Source organism: Petaurus breviceps, unplaced genomic scaffold, assembly GCF_028583685.1.
Source record: "Petaurus breviceps papuanus isolate PSGF00001 unplaced genomic scaffold, PetGlider_PUasm1.0 181, whole genome shotgun sequence".
NCBI classification, from domain to species: Eukaryota; Metazoa; Chordata; class Mammalia; order Diprotodontia; family Petauridae; genus Petaurus; species Petaurus breviceps.
The window spans coordinates 18,500,014-18,521,987 of record NW_027185784.1 but is presented as its reverse complement, the minus strand read 5'-3'; the positions used below and the strand labels follow the sequence as shown (position 1 = coordinate 18,521,987).

The window sequence follows — 21,974 nt, the reverse complement described above, 5'->3', positions numbered from 1 at the left end:
TAATGCTGGGAAATTAGGGCAGATCACACCAAAGAACTGGAAAGGTTCCTGGCAGACTGTGGTCAACACTGGGGAATGTGGTGATGGGAAAAACCAAGTTGGTCTGTTAATCTCCAGGTTCCAGTGATCCCAGACTTGGTCTGTCATTGTTGTTCAGTCATGTCTAACACTACATGACCCCATGGATCATACTGTTCATGGAGTTTTCTTTGCAAAGACACCATTTCCTTCTCAGTGAATTAAGGCAAAGGCTAGAGGTTAAGTGACTTACCCAGGGACACACAACTAGTAAGTGTCTGAGACCTAATCTGAACTCTTCCTGACTGCAGGCCCAGAGCTCTATCCACCGAGCCGTCCAGCTGCCTCTGGTTCTGACTACCCACCAACTAAACCTTGATTCTGACAGAACCTATTATGTCCACAGGGAAGGGAACAGCACTAGCCTTCATGTTGTTCTCTTCTCTCTTCCTGCAGCATTATCTCACAGCCCTGGGGGGGCTTGTGGCTGTGCCTCTCATCCTGGCCAAGGACCTGTGCCTGCAACATGACCCTCTGACCCAGAGCTACCTCATCAGCACCATCTTCTTTGTCTCTGGCATCTGCACTCTCCTGCAGGTCCTTTTAGGCGTCAGGTAGGCTAATGCTTCCCTGTAGGAGCCACAGGCCTGCCGTCATTCCGTTGGCTTGGGCACTCAGGAAAACAGTAACATGAGTTCTTTTTGCTAAAACCCTCTGCAAGACTGTAAGGTGGTATATTAGCTCCTTGAAGGCAGGAACTGTCTTACTTTTCATATTTGTACCTTTAGTACCCAGCATATAGTAGGTACTTAATAAATGGTTGTTGATTGATTTAGTGCCTTTCCACATTCTCTATGTTCCTACTGTCCTGATGTCTCCCTTCCCAGGGCTTTGGGGCCCCCAGGCTTCTCAGAGCTTCAGCACATCCCTAGAACCAGAAAAAGGAAAAATGCCACTCAGATTGGTCTTCCTCTTATACATCCCCCCATGACTACTAACAGTTGCTTATGGGCCCCACCCATACTCTACTTTGGGGACTGGACCTGGGAACAAATTCAGCTGACAGAATTGAGATGAGCAGTTGTCCTTCGTTATCAAATAGAATCCAAATGACATCACTGTGCTAGACTTAAGTTTCGATGTGTCTGACTATGGCTGATCAGACCAACGCAAGCTCGGAATGCTCTACCACGGGTTGGGCACAAATAGTCCTTGTGAACGTTTGGGGTGGATGCTCTACACTTCTGCATCCTTCATTTCCTCTGAACTGTTTCAGTTCTGCTTTACTCATAGAGCTCAGCATCTTCTTTGATGTGGGCATGCCATGCTGAGTGGTACTGTGCCAGTGTCTATTAATTGTGGGCGAACCAGCCTTTACTATCTTCTATTTACTGGTGTTAGAAATATACAGAAATGAAACAATCCCTAGACCCAGTCTCATCTCACACCCATTGTCATTGCTTGTACCCATCCTGGAATACAGTGTTTGGAGGTGCTAAAGTAACCAGATCATGACTCCAGACCAAACTGATACTCTTGGACACCTCCTCTCCAGCCCCTAAACATGCTACATTGACAACTCAGAGGGAGAATGCAAAAGGGAAAGGAGGCTTCCATATCCCACGAGTGTACTTACCTTTAATAGTGAACAGCAAGTATGAGACATCCTCCCCATTCACACCCCTATTTCCCAAACCTAGGGTGCTCTCTTCCGGAAATATAAGTAGAATCGGTGGGAAGAACAGGTACATGTGTAGAGTATATGGGTCATGAGGCACACACAAGGACTGATGTAGCTAAGGCACCTCAACCTTCAATTCAGTAGGAGTATGCATAATTTCCACTTCGCATGATGTCCTTGGCCTTCTGGTCCACTGGGTACAGCATCTGTGCCAGGCAGATAGCTCCACGGCCAGTCTGGACTTTCTCCTCAATGGGGGCCCTAAATCTCCACGTTCTTCAGCTTCAGACTCAATTGCCGTCCTCAGCTGGGATATTGCTATGTATATTTAGAAAGAATAGGGACCCTTGCCCTAAGACTGGCAGAAACTTCTTAGTTCTGACCTCTTTAGTATCTACTGCCTCCAAGGCAGTAGGAAGAAAGCAAAGTTATCCTGACATGCTAATGCTCTGAGGTTTAACCTTTCCTTTTAGTCATTTTTCCAAGAACAGGCCTGGATGGTCTCTCAGTAAGGGAACTCACTCTAACATATGGTGACTATTCCATATGTTCTCCAAATCTTCATCTCTTCCGGTCATAACCAGGTAATGGTCATTTGCCTAATCACTAAGCAGTTTTGGAGCTCAGGGTGCCCTGATTTTTTTTTCTTTTTGGAGGGGGGAATGCAGGGAAATTGGGGTTAAGTGACTTGCCCAAGGTCACATGGCTAGTAAGTGTTAAGTGGCTGAGGCTGGATTTGAACTCAGGTCCTCCTGACTCCAGGGCTGGTTCTCTATTCACTGTGCCACCTAGCCACCCTGAGGGTGCCCCAATTTTTTAAAATTATTAAGTTTCTCTTTTTGGTATATACAGGTGAGTGGAGTGGAGTTGGGAGGGGAGGAGGAAAGGTTCAGAGGCAATCTATACCTTTTACTAGTTGCTCAGCTGCTTTCATGGTCTTCCGTAAAGATGAACTGCTCAAAAGCTCATGTCCTTTATAAATCGCAAGTGAGCCTGTTCAAAGTTTTATACTATTTGCTAGGTAAAATATCGTCCACTCAAATAAAAAACATGATATCAACAAACATTTATTAAGGCCCAACCATGTACACAGCACTATGCTCAGTACTAGAGATCCAGTGAAAATATGAACCAGTTCCTTCCTTCAAGGAACTCATATTTTATTGGGCGGGGGGCAGGGGAAGGAACACAATAGTTTGGTATGGGGGGAAAGGCACTGGATCTGAGTTCAAAGTCTGACTTTACTACTAACTGCCTGTATAACCTATGGTAAGTCAAGCTCCCTCATTATGCCTCAGTTTCCTTATTTGTTAAATGAGGGAGTTGGACCAGATGACCTCTAAGGACCCTTCCAATTGGAAGGCTAAACACATGGGTTAAAAAAATTCATTTAAAAAAATTTTGTTTTGAGAAAGGAGAGAATGTAAGAAAAGTACTCAGTTCAGTATCTGGTACAAAGCAGGCATTTATTAAATGCTGGTTGACTTCAAAGTAGGTAGGTTTAAGGGAATTTTCCAGAAGAGGTGGCCCCTGGGTTGAGTCATGAAGCAAGATAAATATTCAGAGAAATGGAGGTGAAGAGGGAGAGGATTCTAAGCTCAGGAGACTGCTTCTGTGAAGACATAGAAATGAGAGAGGAAAATGCTGGTGGTAGTTCAGTGTTTTTGAAATGTGGAGCATGGGAAGGGGCATGACATTCAGTAAGCCTATAAAAGCACGTTGAAGCCAAAGTGTGAAGACCCTGAATGCTAGGCTGAGGAATGTGGACTTTCTCCTCGAGCCAGTTAGGAGGTACTGAAGGCTTCTGAGCAGGGGGATCTCAGACTTGGAAGGGACAGCAGAAGTCATCTCAGTGTCTTCAGTCTGGTCCTGACCAAGGTCCCTCTACACCTCGCTGTCTTTCTATTTTTTGATAGCTTTAATTGTGAGAATGTTGTGCCTACAATTTTCACCTACTGCTCCTATAAGTCAAGGAGAACAAGTCTAGTGTCTTTTTCCACAGGGTAGTCTTTCTAGTGTTTAAAGACAGCTTTCATGTTTCTCCAAATTCTTGTCCTCGGACTAAACATTCCTAGTCTCTTTAAGGGACTTTTTTCAAATGTCTCATCATCTTTGTTGCCTCCTTTTGCACGAACTCCAACTTGGCAAAGGTCCAAGAAAGCACTCAGAACTCACCCTCCCATTCCAGACGTGATCTGAGAAAGGGAATGCATTGATATCACTGGTGTTTGTAGGCCTCTTTTCTACCAAGTCTTTTAGCATACATGCTGTCTTTTTGTTCTGAATCATTGCTTCCTTATCTTTTCAAAATCTGCCAACCTTTTGTTCCATCATTCTTGATTCTCATGAACAGCTGTCTTTGATGAAAACTAGCTCATCTATGTGAGTGTATTAATGGAGGGAAATAGTTCTCATTCAGCACTCACCCTCCTCCAAGATAACAATATACATATTTAAACACTGACCTTCTGGAGAATAAAAACATAGGATCTCAGAACTGGAGGGGAACTCTGAAATTGTCTAGATCAGGCACGCCAAGCCAAACTCAAATAAAAACATTTCACTGCAAGCTATTCATTGATGTAGAAAACCACAAATTAACATTGCATATGTTCTGTTTTTATTTATTTTTGTCAAGTATTTCCCAATTACATTTTAATCTGGGGGAGGGGGACTAGAGGGCCTGTTAACCATAGGCTTCACATGCCTGGTCTAGACCAAAACTTTGTCTGATGGTTTGGAGGGTAACACAGCAGTAGGGCAGAATAATCCCAGTGTGCCAGGGTCCCATGGTTACTGACTGTGAAGGTCCCACCATCCTCAGCAAGACACTTTGAAGAGAATAGGGATGTATTCAAAAGATTTTGTCAAAAATGTATTACTTTGTGACATCTCTTCAAAACTGCCCAATACTTTCATATTCCTTGTCTAAGTAAGACCTCAGACAGTTTATATCATAGCTTGATGTCTAAAGTCTTTCCAGGAATTCATGTGACATAGAACACAGACACAAAAACAGAGGGAAAGTCACCAGATTTCCCTAGTTGTATTACTTTGACAAGAAGAGATCTCACTTTATTCTCTTTTTATTCCTCTTTTGGACTGTCCTGCAAACACAGTGTGACAGTCAGTTTATGAACATGAACTTGGCCTCCCCTTGCTCTAAAATGCAGCTTTACTGTGGAAGAGGCTTGTGTCCTTCCTAGGGCTATTGGCTGGCTTTGAGTTGCTGCCTTCCTGCCCCCACAGCTCAACTGCTCTGCTTCTTTGAATGCAAAAGCATTGAATTTGGTTAGATTTCCCTCACAGACTTGGATGTGGACATTCTCTTTAGTTGGCTTGATGGAATATCCAGATCATAATGGAAGTCACAGCTTTTGGTAGGAAGATGTGAATGTAGGGGAAGATAGATGCTGCTATTAGGGACTTAGGTTGAAGACATTTTAAGATTAGATCTACAATAACAGAAAAAAAATAAATCTAAAAAGGTAGACACTAAACACGGGGAGGAAATAGACTTTGTCTGTGGAAAAAATTTTTATTTTATAATTAAACTGAGTAATTGTCTCAGCTTAAATTGTTTATGTGAGTCAGTATTGGGACTATAGGTGGGGCAGAGTGCTTTGGACATATGGTGCAAAGCATTGGGACTGACTATACAGGTCATTGGGAATCAGGAGGGCATAGACACCAAAGTACAATACAATATTTGTGGTGAAATTTCAAATTCGTTCAACAAGTATTTATCTATTTATCCATTTATATATTTGTTGTTGTTACAATACAAGACTTTTCATAACATTGGGCTAGAGGTGAACAGGCATATTATTGATTAACACCTGGAGAGATAGAGAGGGGGCAGATAAAAAAAGAACCATAGAAAAACAGGATGCAGAAGATTCCCCATAGTTCCTTGTCATCCCTCAGCTTCAGACTGGGCCTGTCTCACCAATCAAAGCAAGCAGCTTCCCTTCTTAGAAAGTCTTCTGTTATTCTGGAGTCAAAGCCCACTACCCTTGATCCTGATGAATGAAAGGCAAAGCCTAGCAATCCCGGGTAGCTTTCATGGGAAATAGAGAAGAAGGAGGGAAATACAGCTGGTCACCAGAGCACTTCTCACTTCCCCAGACATCCAGAAGCCACAGCTGCAGAATCATCCATAGAATGTCATGCCCAGCAGCAGATTCCCCAAAGGAGACCTAAGCCTAGAAAAGGGAAACCGAGTATTGGGTAGGAGATGTGTGTTTGTTGAGGGGAGAGGTGTTTCAGTAAACAAATGTTGATTAACCTATTGTGTTCCAAGAGCAACTAGGTGATGCTGTGAATAGAGCGCCTGCCCTGGAGTCAGGAGGACCTGAGTTCAAATATTGCCTCAGACACTTGACATACTGTGTGACCCTAAGCAAGTCACTTAACCCCAGTTGCCTCGCCTTTCTCCCTCCAAAAAGAAAAAGAACCTTTTGTGTTCCAGGCCCAGGGATAGATACAGGTTTACATTATATTGAGGGGGGAAGTCAAAAGACTGAGCAGCGAGGTGGTCAGATGTTACAAATGGGGCAGAGAAAGGAAGTTGAGAGAACATATTAGAATCATCAACACCCAGGAGACTTTGATCACTATTTGCCAAGAATCTGATCATTCAGGAACCACTCCCCAGGTGGGATGGTTGAGAACTTGCTGGTAGATTCAGGTGAGAGGTTGCATCTGACTGGAGTTGGGTAGGGATGATGTTAGGTCTTAATGACATGCCCCTGTTGCCTTCTTCATCTCTGATCTGTGCTGAGGAGTGGTTGGAATGTAGTCAGTCCTAAAATGAACTGCAAAAATGCACACAGGTGTAAATGGTTAGCTAATTGTTTCCTGGAAGGACTGAATGCTATTTCTGGCCTGTCCTAGGTGTCTGAACAAAAGAAATACATTGAAATATTTTCTAAATTCTAAAATACTTTCTAATCTTCTTCAAGGTAGACAACCAACCCTGCAAAATTATCCACTTATTTGGAGTTCTTTATTATTAACAGAGGCTCACATTTGAATAACACTTGGATGTTGTAAAGCATTCTTCTGACCACAGCCCCATGAAGTAGGTAGAGCAAGTATTATAAGCCCATTTTATAGATGAGGAAAAATGACACTGAGATCTTGTGCCTTGCCCCATTGGTTATATAGCTAATAATTATTAAAACTGGAATTCAAACCCATGCTTCCTGACTCAAGTCTTGTGCTGCCTAGGGTCAGCTAGTGGTAGAGTGGATAGAGGAATGGGCCTAGAGTCAGGAAGACCTGGATCCCTAGACTGGCAGATGATGCCATATCATGGGTTACCTCTGTTCAGGAATCAGAATCCAAGGGATGTATGAGCTGAGAGAAACCTTAATAACCATCTCATCCAATATTCCCTTTTTTTCACATTTTATAGATGAGGAAAACAAGATCTAGGGAGGGTAGATGACTTATTCAGGGTCACATGGTTAGGTGATATCCAGGTCTCCTGACTCTCAGCTGAGTGCCCCTTCCAGATTTGAGTGGCAAGGCTGCTTTCTGCGTAGACTTCTGGCAATTGACCCCAAACAGATGGATAGCTGGGTGGGACATTAATTTTCTTAGTCAAATTACCTTGAGTTCCATGATGCTTACAGAGAAAATAATGAATTCTAACAAGAATATTAAGTCATCAACATTTACTGCACACCTAGATGGTACAGGAAATGGAAAATAAATAGAAGACAGGATTTCTGTCCTTAAGGAGAACCTTACAATCCTTGGAGAAGTCCATGGAAAAGTCCACATGAAAATGAATGCTAAAAGAGGACTCAATGTTATAGAAGTAAAATCAGCGTTAATCCAATAACAGTACAAATTCCTTTAGTGCAGAGACTTTTGTACATAGTAGGTGCTTAATAAATATATGTTGAATGGAGTTGAAAAAAAAAAGGAAGCCTAGGAATGTGGGTTTCTTTTATCTTCTCTGGTGGCATTGTCTGAGCATTTCTCTCAGCTGTTTATCCATTTAACACCAATACTTTCCTGGGATGTTATATAAGGCTGCACATCCTGGAATACCAAAAAGCCAGAAGAATTCATATGACAGTAATTCAAGGGCAATGGAAAGACAGGATAAACTTTAGTAACCTGTAGCATGTTACCCACGAGGACAAGGACTCGCATACAAGAAATGGTGTAAAAGACATTATTTAGAAAAGATATCTCAGAATAACAGAATCTCAGAATTGGGAGGGATTTTTTGACCAGAAATGGAAGAGGCATGATCCTGTGGCAAGAATGAACAATTACAGATTAGGCTATTCAAGGGTCCTTGGCTTGAGCAATTTGGACTCCTCACAGGTTATGGTTTAATTCACTTGCAAGTCATCGTGTCTTCATCCAGAGGGACTGTAGCACTTCAGCTAATTCCTCATTTTACAATTGGGGGCCAGAGAGAGGAAATGACTTGTAAGTAGGTGTAGCAGTGAATTGAGTACTGGGACTGGAGTCAGGAAAGTCTCTGCCACTTTCTAGTTGTGTAACCCTGGGCAAGTCACTTAACCAAAATCTTGTCTTTCTAAAATTTCTTAACTGTAAAGTAGGGATAATAATAGCCCCACCTCACAGGGTTGTTGTGAGGATAATATGAAATGATATTGGTAGAGTGTTTATCACAGTGCCTGGCACATAGCAGATACTTAAATACTTGTTCCTCACCTCCTCTCTCCTCTTCCCTCTCCCCTCCTCTCCTCGTCTCTCCTCTCCCTTCTGTCCTTTTCTCCTCTCTCCTCTCCCTTCTGTCCTCTTCTCCTCTCTCCTCTCCCCTCTCTCCTCTCTCCTCTACCCTTTCCCCTCTCTCTTCCTCTCCTTTTCTCTTCTCCTCCTCTTTCCTCTCCTCCTCTCCCCTCTCCTCTCTCTTCCCCCTCTCCTTTCTCCTCTCCTCTCTCTCCTCCTTTCTCCTCTTCCCTTACCCCTCTCTCCTCCTCTTCTCTCTCTCTTCCTCTCTCCTCCTTTCTCCCTTTCCCCTCTCCTCCTCTCTCCTCCTCTCTCCTCTCCACCCTCTCCTCTTCTCTCTCCTCTCCTCTCTCCTCTCCTCTCTCCTCCTCTACTTTTCTCCTCTTCTCTCCTCTCTCCTCTTTTCTTTCCTCTCTCCTCCTCTCTCCTCTCTCCTTTCCCCTCTCTCTTCCTCTCCTTTTCACCTTTCCTCCTCTCCTTCTCTCCCTCCTTTTCTCCTCTCCTTCTCTCTCCTCCTCTTTCCTTTCCTCCTCTCTCCTCTCCCCCCTCTCCTCTCTCTTCTCCCCTCTCTTCTCTTCTCCTCCTCTCTCCTCCTCTCCCCTCTCTCCTCCTCTCTCCTCTCTCTTCCTTTCTCCATTTCCCCTCTCCTCCTCTCTCCTCTCTGCCCTCTCCTCTCTCCTCTCCTCTCTCCTCTTTTCTTTCCTCTCTCCTCCTCTTTTTTCTTCTCTCCTCCTCTCCTTTTCTCCTCTCTTCCTTTCTCCTCTCTCCTCTCTCTTCCCCTCCTCTCTCCTCTCCCCTCTCTCCTCTCCCCTCTCTCCTCTCCCCTTTCCCCTCTCTCTTCCTCTCCTTTTCCCCTCTCCTCCTCTCCTTCTCTCTCTCCTCCTCTCCTTTTCTCCTCTCCTCCTCTTTCCTCTCCTCCTCTCCCCTCTCCTCTCTCTTCCCCCTCTCCTTTCTCCTCTCCTCTCTCTCCTTTCTCCTCTTCCCTTTCCCCTCTCTCCTCCTCTTCTCTCTCTCTTCCTCTCTCCTCCTTTCTCCCTTTCCCCTCTCCTCCTCTCTCCCCTCTCTCCTCCTCTCTCCTCTCCACCCTCTCCTCTTCTCTCTCCTTTCCTCTCTCCTCCTCTCCTTTTCTCCTCTCCTCTTCTCTCTTCTCTCCTCCTCTCTCCTCTTTTCTTTCCTCTCTCCTCTTCTCTCCTCTCCCCTTTCCCCTCTCTCTTCCTCTCCTTTTCCCCTTTCCTCCTCTCCTTCTCTCCCTCCTTTTCCCCTCTCCTCCTCTCTCCTTTCCCCTCTCTCTTCCTCTCCTTTAACCCCTCTCCTCCTCTCCTCCTTTCTCCTTTTCCCCTCTCCTCTTCTCTCCTCTCCTCTCTCTTCTTCCCCCCTCTTCTCTCTCCTGTCCCCTCTCTCCTCCTCTCTCCTCTCCTCTCTCTTCTCTCCTCCTCTCTCCTCTCCTCTCCCTTTTCCCCTTTCCTCCTTTCCTTTCCTTTCCTTTCCTTTCCTTCCCTGTGCCCTTTGGAGGATTTATGGGAAAACATGGACAAGTACTGTGATAGGATGAGAAAGTGATGAAATCAAGGATCTTTCCAAGTATCAGAGTTAATGGATGACTCTCTTTGATATCTAAAAGGGAATAAAACCAAACTGATAAACAAGAAATAAAGATCCTAGCCTGACTAGCAGGAGCCTGCCAGGTAGAGATTATTTTACAATTTGGAGCATAAACAGTACTTAATGGTCCTGTTGAGATTAACTGGGGAGGAAGCTGGAGTTACAAGAAGAATTTTACCAATTTTATTGGGCAATCACATTTCATTAAGGCATATTACATGATTAGAGGGAAAAGTAGAAGTACTCAGCTACTGATTTATGATTAGGGAAGTGGGGGATGGACTAGAAACCAACTTTCTTATTGTGCAAGAATGTCCCTGTACCCTCTCCCCCCACCCCATACTTCCTGCATCTGCTAACTAACCTTTGAAATCTGGGGTGAGGAGGGAGTTGGGAGGGTCTAGGGCCTTTCATTTCACAATGAGATCAAATTAAAATACTAACATTGCAAGAGAGATAATGCTGATTGAGATGTGTTCTCAATAAGGTATAAGTGACTAAGTATAAAGACCTTTCCCGAGACTAGATTTTGATTGAGTTTGGGTATGGTGGTTAGGAGTTACTATGAGGGCACTTTTGGTTGTCATGCTGGGTCAGGCTAAGGAAGCCAGCCCCCAAACAGGGCTGGTTTGTTTGCCTCTTATCTGAGAGCACTGTCAGTCTTTTGAACCTCCCTAATGTAAAATTTTTCAAAACATTCTAGATGGGATTGCATTTTTGATGGTCTCTGTGGTAGCTTCATGGGTCCTTCTAGCTTCTAATCCTATCATCATCACCAGCAGCAACCATCTCTAAGCTCTCAAGGAACAAAGACAGCCATATTAATGGAGGCTCCATAGTTGAATTGAAACCACATCATATGTGTATGTATCAGTCCCACTAAATATCAGAGGGGTGATTGCAAGTCACACAAAAAAATGGGCACTATGATAGACCAAAGACATGGCAACTGTGCATCCAAGTCTAAAAGAACACCTAGCTATTGGAGTGAGTATTCTTCTTGCTGTGGAAAGGATGGTTCTGATGTTGCTGGAATGCCTGGGATGAGATGACCCCCGTGTAGCAGCAAGCACCCCAAGCGTCCTCAGGGTTTGCAGCTACCACAGGTTCTTGGATCTGCTTTGTTAAAGGAAAGCAAGTCAAAATGGGTCAACAAGCTTACTTTAATCAGTCAGACATATATCGTTTACCTTGTTCAGAAGAAAAGGTCAGCAGCACCCTGAACCTCAAAGTATACAGGCATAATTATCAAGACATTAACAGATCAAGTAGACAGCTTTCCAAACTGTCCAACCATTACATCCATACCCAGTCAACATCTGGGTTTCCACATTCTGGGTTTTTCAAAGCCGGGGGACTCTCAACAACGGCTTCCCAGAATTCAGATCAAATCACAGAACACTTTTCAAAGTGAGTCCCAAAAACAAAGCTACACATCAGGGCTTATATAGCCTTCTCCTGGCTCAGAGAATGTAACAACCTTATTGACTCACTGGCCAATCAAGAAGTATCTACTGAAAAACAAGCCTCCTTCCCCAGGCTTCAGGTGCATTTTAGCCTAGTGGCAGGGAAGATCTTTAAAATTTACATTCTCATTACACCCCGAGAGTCCGAGGTGGAGTATGTTGGATATGTGGAAGACGGAAGGAGAGTTAATATTGTCATTGGAGTGCTTAGTAGTATAAGTGAGTTTGGTTAGATAATGGTGAAGTTGTGTGGGTGTTGAGAGATTATTAATGTTAGAAGTTTGTGGGTGTATATGGGTACAACACTAAGTATGAATCCCTGTTCCCTGTAGGTTTAGATTTGGGGGAGAGTTGAGGATTGAAGTAGCAGGAGGAGGGGCAGCTAAGTGATGTAGTAAATAGAGCACCAGCCCCGGAGTCAGGGGGATCTGAGTTAAAATCCGACCTCAGACACCTAACACTAGCTGTGTGTTCTTGGGCAAGTCATTTAACCCCAATTGCCCTACCTTACCCCCTTCAAAAAAAAGCAGAAAAATAAAGTCTTCCTTATTTTGTATCTTGAGTCTATCACTTCTCTATCAAGGATAATGTAGGCAGCCTGCTTCATCATTGGTCCTCGGATAGTAATTGTTTATTGCATCTATCTGAGTTCTCAGGTCCGTCAAAGTTGTTTTTCACTGTAATGTTGCTCTTGTACTTTTCTTGGGTTTTCCCACTTTACTCTGAATCCGTTCATACAAGTCTTGTCAAGTTTCTCCGAAACTGTCCATTTCATCATTTTTTACAGCGCAATGATATTCAGTTACATTAACATATCATAATTAATGTTTTGCCCGAGGCCAAACAGCTAGTAGAGAGCAGAATGTGAGTTGGTCTACTACATTCTAACTTTTTCTTTAAAAAAAAAAAACTTACTTGGAGTTGCCCATTACATAGATACTCCTTTAGTCTCTAGTTATTTGCTATGACAAAAAAAAGAGCTACTCTAAATAATCTTCTACCTCTGGACTGTCTTCTTCTTTCTTTGTTCACTTTGGGGTTATTGGCCCCTCTATTTTCAACATGTGTTTATTGGATTACCAAAATTAAACTTGCCCTGTCTCTATTAAAACTTGATTGTGTTGTTGTAGCATGGTGATGATAAAGGGTTCTTGATGGCTTTGCCAGCAAATCACATACTGTTGGCAGGTTTTACTGAAAATATTTTTTTGTCCTTAAAAATTCATTCAACCATTTACCCAGGGGTAGAGTGGTTTCTATCTGAACTGGAGGAGGGAGTGAAATCAGAGATTTTTGAAAGTATAAGCATAAAGTACCCTAGAGTAAACAGCTCCTTCCTCCCCTATTCTCTTTTATTTTTTTGGAGGGTAATTGGGGTTAAATGACTTGCCCAAGGTCACACAGCTAGTTTTTGTGTTAAGTGTCTGAAGTGGGAATTGAACTCAGGTCCTCCTGACTCCAGGGCCAGTACTCTATTCACTGCACCACCTAGCTGCCCCCTGAATCCCTGCCTTCTTTTTTTTTTTGCTTTTTTTTTGAGGGGCAATTGGGGTTAAGTGACTTGCCCAAGGTCACATGGCTAGTTTTTGTGTTAAATGCCTGAGGCCAGATTTGAACTCAGGTCCTCCTGACTCCAGGGCCGGTGCTCTATTCACTGTGCCACCTAGCTGCCCTCTCCCCTATTCTCAATGGGATCTTCACTCAAACACCAGCTTCAGACATGGTTCAACTGAGAGACTGGTATAGGTCACCATTGATCATTGGCCTTCACTTTGGGAACCATCATCCTAGACCATAACCTCACTAGACAATATATTTTCCTCTGCATTCTTCACACCCTCCCCCCACCCCCGTCTAAGCTACTGGTTTTCCAGTATGGGGCACTTGCTTTTCTAAACTACTTTCTAGTCATGTGGTTCAATCTTAATATGGACTTTAACAAACTAGAACAAATCTAAAAGGGGGGTGACCACAGTTGTGAGGGATCTGAAAACCAGCACATATGAAGAAAAGGAAAATGAGATATCTTAAGAGCTGTAATAGGAAAGGGCAGGTAGGGTTGTCTTATATAGTTCCAGGGCAGGATGAGGACCATAGATGGAAGTTACGCAATGTTAAAAATTATAAATATAAAGATTTTTTTTAAAGAGTTGTCTTGTGGGGTAATGAGATCACCATCATTGAATGTATTTTAGCAGAGGTGGGAAATTATCTGTTGGAGTAGGAATATTTGGATAGGGGAGGGGAAGGAGAAAGGAACAAATATTTATATATTTATTAAGTATCTACTATATGCCAGGAGCTGTGCTAATAAGCACTTTATACATATTATCCCATTTGATCCCCCCAACAACCCTGGGAGGTAGGTGCTATCATTTTCCTCATTTTTTCTGAGGCGGAATTTGAATTCAGGTATTCTTGACTGCAGGCTCAGTTCTCTGCTGCACCACTTGTCAACTCTAAAAAGTGATAATAAGCCTTGGAAGACAAATGCAGACATATTATTAATGCAACTGTAAGCAGAACACTGAACTCAGCACATAATAGGCACTAAATAAATGTATGCTCCTTTCCTTTCCCTCATCTTCTTCCCCCAACTCATATTACTAGTGTTGTATCCCAGCTAAAGCTCCTCTCAGATTCATAGCTCATTACTGATTTATTCCACTCTGTAGCTGCTATTGCCATGTGTTTCCTCTTCCTTTTCTCCACTGAGCTGTTACTGCCATGTGTTGGAGCTATGTTTAGCTACTGAAACGTCTTCTTCCTCAAAGGGAGTATTATCATTTTCTAACTTCTTTTCAGCTCGTTTGTTAGTCAAAACTCATAGCCAGCTGTGACAAGCACAGAAAAAAATCTCTCAAGTCAAGATCTTTTTTTTTCCCCCCAATGATCCCCCTCCACCCCACTCCACACCTTTCTTTAGGAATTGCCCCATGCTACTTTGATGTTTTCATCAGGATGAGAAAATGTCTTTCAACCCCATCATGACCCTGGCTGAAGCTTTAGTAAGTCTTAAAGAGGCACTTAGCAGCTCTGGGAAGACAGGATGGAGTTAGCAACCTTTGTCCTCTTTTGTCATTGGTGTTTAGTTACTATCTAGGTCCAGCTTGTTATCTCCTCATAATTACAGGCTCATTCTTATCTATTATCTCATATGATCCAGACAACAACTTTGAAGGTAGCTAATACAAGTATAATTATCTCTACTTTACATGTAAGGAAATCGAGGCTCAAAAATGAATTAAAAATGAAAAAGAATTAAATGATTTGTCCAAGGTCATTCTGCTAATAAATGGCAAACTCAGAACTCTAGGAGCAATGGGTAGAAGTTCAGGAACACTGACTTTGAGTCAATAGAAGAAAAACTTTCTAATAAATGCAGCTGTCAAAAACACAAAAGGACAGAGTTGGGGAGTAGATTTTCAGGTACTGGAAATCTTCAGTGGAGATTATATGAGTGTTTGTTGGAATGTTGTCAAGGGGATTTCTGTTCTGTTGAGGGTTGGATTAGATACTTTTTGAGTTCCTTCCAAGTCTGAGATTCAGTTACTTGAGCTCAAATATGTGAGTCTAGTGTTTTTTTCCACCAACTGGGTTTGGGCATCAGGATCAAGGGCACCAGGCCAGAGTGTTTTGATAAAGAGAATTACAGGGAAATGTAAAAACTTAGCAAGGTATCTCTCACACAGTAGGTACTTAACAATTTTTTGGTTGAATTGGGTTGAATGATGATACTAAAACCAATGCTCAAACTAATCATCATGCCAGCCACAGATGACATTCCTTCCTAGGTAAATTAGAAAAGGTAGTTAAATAACCCCATTGTGATCCTCTCATTCTAGGTTGCCTATTCTTCAGGGTGGGACCTTTGCCTTTCTGGCCCCATCCTTGGCCATGCTCTCTCTTCCTGCCTGGAAATGTCCTGAGTGGACTCTCAACGCCACACAGGTGAATGTCAGTTCTCCAGAATTCATTGAGGAATGGCAGAAGAGGATCCGAGAGGTAATTCTGGAGAGAAAATGCTGAGAGTTGACCCTGGAGAATGTTGGTGCTGGTGTTTATTGGAGGGCTAAAAATGAGGAGGAAGGGGCTGCCAGAGAGACCATCAAAAGTGAAATGCCATACATAATACTTTGAAAATGTTTATTCTTTTCATCTAAGTGGTTCAAAAGATTGGCATACTTGCTCTCTGGAATTCTTCTAGGAAATCCAGAGAAATAGGTAGAAACAGGTGGGAGTATTGGAATTTTATAGAGAAATATAAGCTTGAGGTTGTATGGCCATATCTAGGATTAAAGTGGGCATATATGATGCTATATGTAAAAATATGGCAAATGTATAGATAGGTGTATCTATTTGTAAGGGTCTAGAGGAGCTTGCCCCAGTGCAGGAAACTATCTGGAGCTATTCAAAGTCATTTTAGGACATTAATTATGAGCAAAAATAAAAGATGAGAGAAAGACATTATGGGGGATGAGCAAGGGAAAACCCATTTGCTCTTTCCCTCTTACACAAAAGGATCCAACAAACTCTTAATCTTCTGAAGACTTTCTCCAATGGACAATCAAGACACTTTAAGGAGCTTCCTCCATCATATCTGAAAGCCAGATGGCTGACCTAATGCTGGGCCAGAACCCATGATTGTACCTAATCTAGTATTGGTAGCTAGATAGAGATGTAAATATAGAGACATTTTCTTTTACAGTTTTATCCTCAGTAGTTTGTTTCTGCCACATTTTCCAACACAAGAACAGTTTGGAATTGAGAAGTGGGCATTGAACCAACTTGGTTTGGGTCTAGGGCTTAGGTTTGTGGGAATGTGGATGAATAACTCATAATAGAGCTACTTGTGGACAGTGGTAGTACTCCAATGGGATGGGAAGGAGAAACTTGTTTTTCTGGTTGCTTTATGACTGCCCTCCCTAAACTGCAGCCTGGATGCCTGGGTTCCTATAGGTCATTAGGTCATATGCTATAGGACAGAGACTGTATGTGGTGGGGTACTTAAAATTCCAGGCTCCTAAATAAAATTTTGCAAATTTCTTTTAGCTGACTATACCAAAAAATACTAATCATTCACCTTATGAGGCCTCAAAGTGCTGCGAACAACTCTTGGAGAGTAGCTACATTTAGGCTGATGTCTTTTGTATATGAAAACTGAGATGTATATACGCCTAATCAGAGGCACTGTGGAAGAGGAGATAGAGAGTTGGACTAGAAATCAGGAAGATCTGGGTTCAAGTCTTGCCTATGACTCATATATGCTATGTGACCCCCTAGGTAAGTAATTTAACCTCAGAGAGCTCTAGACAGCATTCTAAGAGTACAAATTGCAAAGAAGGTGCCTTCCTGCACTGAAAGAGGGAGTTTCTTCATTCAGCAGTTCCCTGTACCAGTGAAATGACAGGTTTAGTGTATGTGTGTGTGTGTGTGTGTGTGTGTGTGTGTATACATAATCTTCTGCACAACAAAGCACATTGTGTACCCTCAAGTAGTAGTAGTTCCTGAAGTTGATGATGGTGTGAACTCCTTCCCCTTAACTCTTTCCCTGGGCCAAGGAAAAGTAAAAACTTAGCACAGTGTCTTGCCATAGTAAGTACTTAGCAACTTTTTTGGTTGAATTGGATTGAATGATAATTCTAATACCTGACATTTATATCGAAGTTTAAAATTTGCATTAAGTGCTATACACAAAACTTATAAAACAATCTGACAAAGTATGTAGGAGAGGTGTTATTACAAATGCATTTTACAAATGAGAAAGCCCAAGTGTAGAGCTATTCTGTGCTATGGTCAGAGAGTAAACGTCAGAGGTGAGATTTGAACCCAGATGCTGCAGCCTCCAAATCCAGCTCTCCTATTTACTATACTAGATTGCCCCTCCACTGAGCCAAATTGAACTTTGTCTTTGCTTAGGTATCATGGTATCTCTCTAAGAAGTTAGAATCCTGACTGTACAGAGGTCTTGTAACTAGGCTTGTTCATTATTATAATCAAGCAGACAAACTACACCACCAATGAAACATAGCCATGAACCTACCTTCCACCAAATCAAGAAATTCTGCCTTCTCATATCAATCGTTTTTGTATCTGGACTCAGCACATTCAATTAAATTAAGTCATATCATCTCTTCCTGGTGGTACCCTTCCACTAGTTCTTTAAATTTCAGCCTTATACCACCTAAACCCTAAGACATCCATGATCTAGATATTGTTGATTTACTGGCTTAATAAGTGGAGTTTATAATGGGGACTGGTAGACTGGGGCTCCAAAAACATTCAGATCTGATGTTGGTTCAAGAAATATTAAAGTATAGCTCTTCTCTTTCAGTTACAAGGTGCCATCATGGTAGCTTCCTGTGTCCAGATCATTGTGGGATTCTCTGGCCTCATTGGCTTCCTGATGCGCTTCATTGGGCCCCTGACCATTGCCCCAACCATCTCTCTTGTGGCTTTGCCGCTTTTTGACTCTGCAGGGAGTGATGCTGGGATCCACTGGGGCATTTCTGCCACGTAAGTGTTCTATGGAGAAACCGGCTTCTTTCAGGATAAGCCTGGAATCTCATCTATTGAGAAAATCACCTTGTGGTCAGTAGTCACTGTAGTTCATTAATGCTCTGACAAACTAATAATTGATGGAATCATAGAATTTCAAAGTTGGAAAAGAGTCTAGTGGTCAATCTAGTCCAAGTCATTGAAAAATAATCCCCTCTCTGAAGCCTACCTGATGAGGCTCCCAAGACTTTGCTTGAAGATCATGAATGAAGATGGGCAGGGAGAGAAGTCCGCTCCCTCCCAACGCAGCCCATTTCCACTTTGGTACAACACTAATTGTTAGAAAACTTTTCCTTATGTCAATCCTAAATTTGTCTTCTCAACTTCTCCCCCTTTGCCTTTAATTTGCCCTCTGGGTCTGAGTAGATCTTGTCTAATCTCTCTTCCCCATGGGAGTCCTTTAAACAACCTCAATTCTGTTGTATATATGAAGGAGAGTAATAGCAATGTTGTCCTTCTGATACCAGGTTGACACTGCTTACCTGTAGCCAGAAAGACATATCCTGTGAGTAGTTTTTCCATCAGTGGAGAAGGCATTGAATAGACCATGACCACATACTTTCTCATATCTCTCTTGCCACAGGTCCTCACTTATAGGACATCTGGTCAGAGGTAGGGGTACAACTCATGGCAAGGAATGACCAAAATGACCAAATGACCAAAATGACCAAACACCAGGCTTATTGACACTGACCTCATTAGCACTTGATTATAACTAGCAGAGCTAACTGCTGTTAGTAATGTACATCCTCCACTATCTCCTTCTTCACTCCAGTCTCTGATGAAGAGATGGCCCTTCTGTTTGTGAAGACCAGTCTCTCCACATAAACTCTGCATTCACTTATTTCTGCCTTCCACAGCACTTTGCCTCCACTGACATCTTTATCTTCTCTCTAATTTTTCATCCCTCCCTACTTACTAGTCCCTTCCCTGCTACCTACGAACAGCCCAAATCTCCTCCATCTTAAAAAAAACACCAAACCCCCAAACCCCTCAGTTGATATTACCATCCCCACCCTATGTCTTCTACCTTTCTCAGCTAAACTTCTTGAAAAAGTCATCTACTCTTGGTCCCTCCCCTTCATGTACTCTCATTTTCTTCCAAACCACTTGACCTCTCAGCCTCTCGTGCAACAGAAACTGCCCTCTAGAGTTACCAGAGATCTCTTTATTGCCAAATCGAAAAGCATGAATCCTCCCTGCCCCCTCTAGCATTAGACAGTGTTGAGCATCTTTTCATCCTATATACTCTCTCCCCTGGGTTTTTGTGATGCTTGATTGCCCATTCTAAATCTCCTTTGCTGATCTTCATCCATGCCATGTCTACTAACTATGAGTGTACCCCAAGACTCTGTCCTGTGCCCTCTTCTCTTTTTTCTCTGTGATCTGTCCCTCAGTGATCTCATCAGTTCCTATAAGTTAAATTGTTACCTCTAAGCAAATGATTCCCAAATCTGTATACTTAGCCCTAATCTCTCTTCTGAGGTCTAGTCCTAAATTATCAACTGCATATTAGACATTTAAAAGTGGGTATTCCAGGGGGCGGCTAGGTGGCGCAGTGAGTAAAAAGTACTGCCCTGGAGTCGGGAGGACCTGAGTTCGGTTCTGGCCTCAGATACTTAACACAAAAAAACTAGCTGTGTAAGTTTGGCAAGTTACTTAACCCCAATTGCCCTCCGAAAGGCAAAAAGAAAAAAAAAAGTGGGTATTCCAAGGGGCAGCTAAGTGCTGCAGTGGATGGAGCAATGGCCCTGGAATTAGGAGGACCTGGGTTCAAATCTGGCTTCAGACACTTGATACTTACTAGCTGTATGACCCTGGGCAAGACACTTAACCCTGATTGCCTAGAAAGAAGAAAAAGTGGATATTCCATAGGCATGTCAAACTCAATATATCTAAAACAGAATTCATTTTTCCCCACCCCCACTCCTACACACACCTCATCTTCCATATTTATGTCTTATTGTCAATGGCCCCGCCATCCTTCCCAGTCACCCAGGCTCAGAATAGCAGTGTCAACCTCAGCTCCTTACTCTTACTTACCCCACAAATCCAGTTATTGTAAAATCTTGTCATTTCTACCATCACAAAATCTCTTATGTACAACCATAACCTTAACACACATCCTTATCACCTGATCCCTGGACCCTGGACTCCTGATTGGACTTCCTGCCTCGAGTCTCTCCCCAATCAATTAACCAACTGATGAGCACTTCTTAGGCATCTACTGTGTGCCAATCACAGTGCTTCAGAGAGAAACCAAAGAAACAAAACTTCTGTATTTCCACACAGCTCCCAAAGCGATTGTCCTAAAGTGTAGTCTGACCTTATTACCCCCTCCCTACTCAAAAAATTTCAGTGTTTCTCTATTACCTCTAATATCAAATATAATCTTCCAATATGGCATGTAAAGCTCTTTGCAATTTACCCCTTGCTTTCCTTCAGTGTTTTCTTTATATACAACTACTTTCAATGCCCTCCATGGTTCTACCATATTGGCCTAATTGCAATAGCACACACAGTGTTAAATCTCCCACCTCCCCACCTTTGCACTGGCTATCCCCCATGCCTGAAATGTTCTCCCTTCTAAACTTTGTTCTTTTAATCCCTGACTTCCTTTTAGACTCAGCTGAAGAGCTGCCTATTATAGGTCTTCTCCATTCCTTTAACTACCAGTGCCTTCCCCTCTGTGACTGTCTTCCGTCTATTCTGCACATTTCTTACATGTACAGGCTGATGTATATGTTGTTTCCCCTCTTAGAATGTAAGCTCCTTGAGAGCAGAAACTGTTTTTGCATTTTCTTTGTATCACTAGAAAGTACTTAATAAATGTTTGAAGATTTATTGATATTACCTTCTTTTAAAATTTTTTCTTAAATTTTAATTTGTTTATTTTTAGTTGACATCATTCATTTCCACAAGATTGTGAGTTATAAATTTTCTCCCTATCTTTCCCCTACTCCCCACCCCAAAATAGTGATCCTATTTAATACCCCTTCCCCAATCTGCTTTCTCTTATATCCTCCCCCATTCCTCCCCTGACTTTCTAGTAGGGCAAGATGGATTTCTATACCCAGTGCCTGTATGACTTATTTCCCAGTTGCACATAAAAAGAAAACAATTTTTTTTAACATTTGTTTTTAAAACTTTGATTTCCATATTCTTTCCCTGCTTCCTTCATTACCCACCCCTACTGGGAAGATAAGAGATTCAATATAGGTTGTATATGTGTAGTTACGCAAAATGTTTCCATAGTAGATATATTGTGAAAGACTAATTATATTTCCCTCCATCCTATCCCTCTCCCCATTTATTCTCTTTTCTACTTTGACCCTATCCCTTTTCAAAAGTGTTTGCTTTTAACTACCCAATCTGCCCTCCCTTCTATCATCCCCACTCTTATCCCCTTCCCCCTACTTTCCTGTGGGGTAAGATACCCAGTTGAATGTGTATATTATTCCTTCCTTAAGCCAAATTCAATGAGAGTAAGGTTGACCCATTCCCTTTTGCCTTCCTGTTCTTCCCCTCCATTGTAACAGTTTTCTCTTGCCTCTTTTATATGAGGTAATTTACCCCATTCTATCTCTCCCTGTCTCCTTCTCTCATTATATTCCTCTCTCACCCCTTAATTTTATTTTTTAGATATCATCCCTTCCTATTTAACTGATCCTGTGCCCTCTGTCTATATATACATGTACACATATATAGACACACTCACATATGTATTTATATACACATATACCATCCTATATAAACATATATGTATGTATACATATCTATCTATCTATCTATCTATCTATCTATCTATCTATCTATCATCTATCTATCTATCTATTCCCTTCAACTATCCTCATACTGAGAAAAATCTCATGAGTTACAACGATCATTTTTCCATGTAGGAATGTAAATAGTTCAACTTTAATAAATTA

General features: G+C 42.2%; 1 protein-coding gene across 3 annotated transcripts in view; it reads left to right on the top strand.

The window, feature by feature from the left end:
* LOC138160631 (solute carrier family 23 member 1-like) overlaps nt 1-21,974 on the top strand; it is a 53,539-nt gene that overhangs the window by 22,669 nt on the left and 8,896 nt on the right. For all 3 annotated transcript variants that reach the window (XM_069087287.1, XM_069087286.1, XM_069087288.1), the window contains 3 exons: nt 475-632; nt 15,333-15,492; nt 17,822-18,003. In XM_069087287.1, coding sequence (XP_068943388.1) covers nt 475-632; nt 15,333-15,492; nt 17,822-18,003 — 500 coding nt within the window. The remainder of the gene's footprint in view (nt 1-474; nt 633-15,332; nt 15,493-17,821; nt 18,004-21,974) is intronic.